The following is a 5,245-nucleotide window of genomic DNA, read 5'->3' on the forward strand; positions in this document are numbered from 1 at the left end:
CATGAAGGGCTACCCAGCAGCGTGTCCTAATCTGAGTGCTTCTGTTTGGTGCAGCAAGAACCTGCCATCTCTGTGTGAACAGGGCCTATAGGACACGTTTTCAAGGACTGCACTGAGGTCATGTTCCCATCCATGTCTCCTCAGGTGACTCGGGATAAACCCAGGATTAAAGAGTAAGCTGTCAATGGAGAGCTGAGCTCAGGAAACGGTGTAAAAGAAAGGTACTAAACACTAAGAAAGAAAGAAGGTTCTAGAAGATGGAGCCAAAAGTTCACTTTGTATCCCTCTCAGTGTGTTTTGAAACATTTTGTAACAGGGGAAAGGGTGGGCAAAATGGTTCAATGTATAAAGTGTATAAAACCAGGGGCTGGAGAGATGGCCTGAGATCAAATCCCAGTAACTGCATGATGGCTCACAACCATCTGTACAGCTACAGTGTACTCATATACATAAAAAAGTGCATACAACCCTGATGACTCTTAAATCGATGGGACACACATGGCAGAGAGAACTGACTCCTGAAAGAGCACTGTGACACACACACACACAGTCACTCACAAGTGCACATAGACACTAAATAGATGCAAACAGGGTTTCTGTGTAGTCCTGCTTCGTTCCTGTCTCCAGGTTCCTGCATGTTCCTGCTCTATGTTCCTTCAGTGATGGGCTCTAATGTAAGATGTAATAAACCCTTTTCCTCCCAAGTTGCTTTTGGTCATGGTGTTTGCTATAGCAGCAAACAACAGCACACACACCCCCCTTTTTTTGGAGGTCTCAAGGAATAAAGTAATTAATGTCACCCCAGGGGGAACAAAGCAATAGAGAGGTGTTGACACACATCTGTGCATTCTGGCACCTGGCTGGCACCTAAGTGATTCTTGGCAACCAAGGGAAGGGGGCAGGCTGGCCCTTTACTTCTGAGCTGGGAGTGCCACTAGATAAACCCCTCCAGGAGAGGAGAGAGCCACCCAGCTGAGGATGTGGGGGTCTGTGGCAGTTGTCTGGTAAGTGGCCTTACCCAGTCCTTCCAAGATGGTCTTATTTGGTCTTCATGGGAACTGAGAGAGACCAGGGGAGCCCTGAGCTTCCCTTATGCCTTTTGGAGCAAAATCCAAAATTAAAGGCGTGCGCCACCACGCCCAGCTCCAAATGTTTCCTTTTAGAATCCAGAAGCTGCTTCTCTAGAGAGGAGAAGGCAGTGGGTGAAGCCTGGTCAGGTCTGTGGCTGCTTGGTCCACAGGGATGAAAAGAAGACGCCAGATGACTCAGTCTTCAGGGGGCGGTCTGGTCAGAGTCACTCCCACCTTACCCAGGCCCCACAGTATCCTTTGCCGCGTATGCGGAGCTCTTGTCTAGCATGCTCAAGACCAGGGCTCAACCTCCACTGGAAAACAGAACAAACCCCGCTCAGGGCAGGAGGTGGGGTCTCTGAGGCCAGCCTGAAGGACAATGACAGCTGGCAGTTGGCTCTGGCTTCTTGACTGCAGGCCTTCTGTGCGCTTTGTGACATTTGTAGATCTGTGGACAAGGGCAATGGAGAAGCTGGGTAGGGTGGTCCCGTGCCAGGAACCACCTACTTCTCATAAGTGCTTAGTGCGGGGGGGGGTGCGGGGGGGAGCTCAGCTTTAGGACAGGAAGGGAAGGGTCAGGTCTATCCCCAGGCTGGGAAGGGAAAGTTCAGGAGCTGTGAAAGCCAAGCTGGAATCTCACTCCTAGTGGGATCGGAGAGAGTGCGGGAGGAGACTGACTAGCAAAGCTGGTGTAATAACACTTTCCTGTATAACGGCACGGATGGTAGAGGATGGCGCCACAGCAACCCCAGCAGCTTGCATCTCCTTTCCCAAGTCTCTTGGCCTCTAGCACCAGATTCACCTGCCCTTGGGGAATCTTTAACTTCACCGGAAACAAATGTATCTGCTTTGCAAATCATATGGCGATAGTGCTGCCCCCTGCTGGGAGCCAGGGGAGACGCCTGCTAGTTTAGCACCTTGCGAGGCCGCAGAACCTGGGACAGGAACGATGCCACCAGGTTGTTTTTAGAAAGAGGGTCCCGGGCTACACAGAGAAACCCTGTCTCGAAAAACCAAAAACCAAACCAAACCAAACCAAAAACAAAAACAAAACAAACAAAAAAGAGAGAGGGTCCCACTCTCGCTTGCTTGTAGTTTGAGATAGGGGCTCGGTCCTTAGCCCAGGCTGGCCCCAAGCTCCAGCTAGCCTTGCCTCTGTCTCCTGAGTGCTGAGACTGCAGGGCTCTGCCGCTATGCCTGGTTTTATTCTGCGTTTTGTATGCAGTGGGTAGGTGAAGTGTAGGTAGTTGAATCTGGCGGAGCTGCAGGCCTGGCTCAGATTACAGGCTAGGGAAAGTGTCTAAGCCAAGCCTGCGGTTGGGGGTTGAACGACCCTGTCACAGGTGTTGCCTGAGATCATCGGAAAACAGATATTTACAATTCATAACAGTACCAAAATTAGAGTTATGAAGTGTCAACGAAAATAATTTTATGGTTGGGGTTAACACAGTATGAGGAACTATATTAAAGGACTGAAGCATTGGGAAGGTTGAGACTCAGTGGTCTAGGGTTTTTTTTTTTTTTTTTTTTTTTGCTTTGTTTTTTGTTTTGCCAACTTATTCTGGAGGACTGAGGGCCTTGGCAGTTGATCTGATTGGCACCTTAGCCTTGACTCTCAACTCATTTGATATCCAAGAGAACTGGAGGACCCAGTGTAGCCTTAGATGGAAACTTAGTGTCCTTTCTTATCTTTTTTTTTTTTTTTTAAATATTCAATTGCTTTTCGTATTTATGAGTGTTTTGCCTGCATGTCTGTAAGAGCACCAAGTGAATGCAGTACCCACCGTGCAACAGATTTCCTGGAATTGCTGTCACGTGGGTGCCTGGGAACTGAACCCTGGTTCTCTGCCAGGGCAGCACGCTCTCTTAACCACTGAGCCAGCTCTTCAGTCCCCTGGTTTTGCTTTTGAGGTAGAGTTTCTCCACGTGGAGCTTAGTGCTCTAAGGCGCAGAGTCTTGCGGCTTTAGCCTCTGAGGTGCTGGGATTAGAACTATATGTAGCCATACCTGGATGGATTACTTAAAATATAACCTTGAGGGCTGGTGAGATGGCTCAGTGGGTAAGGGCACCCGACTGCTATTCCAAAGGTCCGGAGTTCAAATCCCAGCAACCACATGGTGGTTCATAACCATCCCTAACAAGACCTGACGCCCTCTTCTGGAGTGTCTGAAGACAGCTACAGTGTACTTACATATAATAAGTAAATAAATCTTTAAAAAAATATAACCTTGAACATTTGCATATACATATGTGTATACTTCCACACACATGTGAATAGGAATTTATATACATTTTCCACTGGGGATCAAACCTGATGCTTTGGCTAGACCGTGTAGCCACACACTGTACCACATCTGAAACTCTCTACTTAAAAAAAAAAAAAAAAAAAAAGCCTCTGTCTGGGAATGTAAAGTAGATGTGTACTGGCCTCAAATGTGTGAGGTCCTATGATTTATTATCCAACATTGAAAGAACTAAATTGAAGTATGAACACATTTCAGAGATTTTTATTAAATGTTGTCTTGAGTTCAAAAGAGAAGTCCCCAGAGCAGATACATATGCAGGCGGTGCAGAAAGCTGGAATGCATTCCCTTAATGGATGCAAAATGAAACCACGGCTACAGGTCAGCAACAAACCATACTCTACCCGGCTATGGCTTGCTTTTTTATAAAGGATATTTTCTCACGTAGCCCAGGTTGTCCTTAAACTCGTCATGTAAAGGAGAATGCTTTTTAACTTCTGAGCCCATTGGCACCACCTCCCAAGAGCTGGGTTACCTGCCTTCATGAGCACACTTGGTGTTCAGAGTGCTGGGGGTGGGGTGGGGTGGGGTGGGGCTGGGGGGCATATCAAGGCCAGGCTTCTCTGCATACTATTTAAGAGCTCTACCAACTGAGCTATAACCCTGACTCACATTTTTCTGCATAAGTACAATTATCATGGCGCTCAGAGTTCTGAAGCTTCCAGTACTAGCTCACAGATAATCCAAGAGGCACAGCCTCCATTCTGAGTGCACCAAAGAACATTCTGGGATTTTTTTGTTTCTTTTTCGTTTTTGGTTTGTTTTTCCTGAAGAAACTTAGTAACTATGTGTGTCCGTCCAGGAGCCTTCCAAATGTTCCTTTACATTCTAAAGCAAACATCTATGGCCGCTCCCCCACCCCCAAGTGATTTCCACTTCCCACCCCAGAGGAGCGGCTATCCACACCTCCAAATGCAATGACTATGTCTATTATTTTTTTCTTTTCTTTTTCTTTTCTTTTTTTGGTTTTTTCGAGACAGGGTTTCTTTGTGTAGCCCTGGCTGTCCTGGAACTCACTCCGTAGACCAGGCTGGCCTAGAACTCAGAGATCTGCCTGCCTCTGCCTCCCAAGTGCTAGGATTAAAGGCGTGCGCCACCACTACCCAGCAACTATGTCTATTTTTGATCTGTCTATAAACATAGTCACAGAAAAGGCGCTCCATCATGTCTGGCTTCTTTCACTTAGCACAACGTCCGTCACGTGGTGTGTTGCTTTTTATTGTGCTCTCCCATCTCCTACCATGAGCAGATCCCAGTGTGGCCGTCCATCGCCATGCTGATGGGTGTTTGGGTGCTTTCCAGTCTGAGGAAACAGCCCTGCTCTGTGGGCAGCCTCGTGCATACCTTTTTTGGGCACTGCGCCCGAGATGCTGCTGGGATGAGATTGCAGAGGGATCAGTCTTAGATGGTGCTGGCTTCTGAAAGTAGTGCATTGACTCATTCCCTAGCTTCTGGGAGCTGGTGCTTCCTCGGAGGCCTGGCTCCTGTCAGCTTTCCCAGGTGCTGTCAGTCACCGGAGTTTTTGACTCCAGGGCTGTTTCCCAAATGTCACTTAAGGAGGTTGCCTTTCTGCAGAGTTTAGACTCTTCATGTAGTCCTTCAAAACAAGACTTTTAATAATAATGTAGCCGGGCAGTGGTGGCGCACGCTTTTAATCCCAGCACTTGGGAGGCAGAGGCAGGCAGATTTTTGAGTTTGAGGCCAGCCTGGTCTACAGAGTGAGTTCTAGGACAGCCAGGGCTACACAGAGAAACCCTGTCTCAAATCCCCCCCCCCCATAAAAAAAAAACAGAACAAAACAAAAACAAAAATAAAAAACAAAAAACAAACAAAAAACCCCAAAGATTTACTTTTTTTTTTTTTTTTTTTTT

General features: G+C 47.3%; 1 protein-coding gene across 2 annotated transcripts in view; it reads left to right on the forward strand.

The window, feature by feature from the left end:
• Nucleotides 1-943: 943 nt before the first annotated feature.
• Nucleotides 944-5,245, forward strand: part of C6H1orf127 (chromosome 6 C1orf127 homolog) — a 32,201-nt gene continuing 27,899 nt past the window's right edge. The window contains exon 1 of one of the 2 annotated variants that reach the window (XM_021201325.2): nt 944-1,004. In XM_021201325.2, coding sequence (XP_021056984.1) covers nt 979-1,004 — 26 coding nt within the window. In that variant the 5' untranslated portion in view covers nt 944-978. The remainder of the gene's footprint in view (nt 1,005-5,245) is intronic. The other variant, XM_029540214.1, reaches the window with a different exon arrangement.

The sequence above is a fragment of the Mus pahari genome, chromosome 6 (genome assembly GCF_900095145.1).
Source record: "Mus pahari chromosome 6, PAHARI_EIJ_v1.1, whole genome shotgun sequence".
NCBI classification, from domain to species: Eukaryota; Metazoa; Chordata; class Mammalia; order Rodentia; family Muridae; genus Mus; species Mus pahari.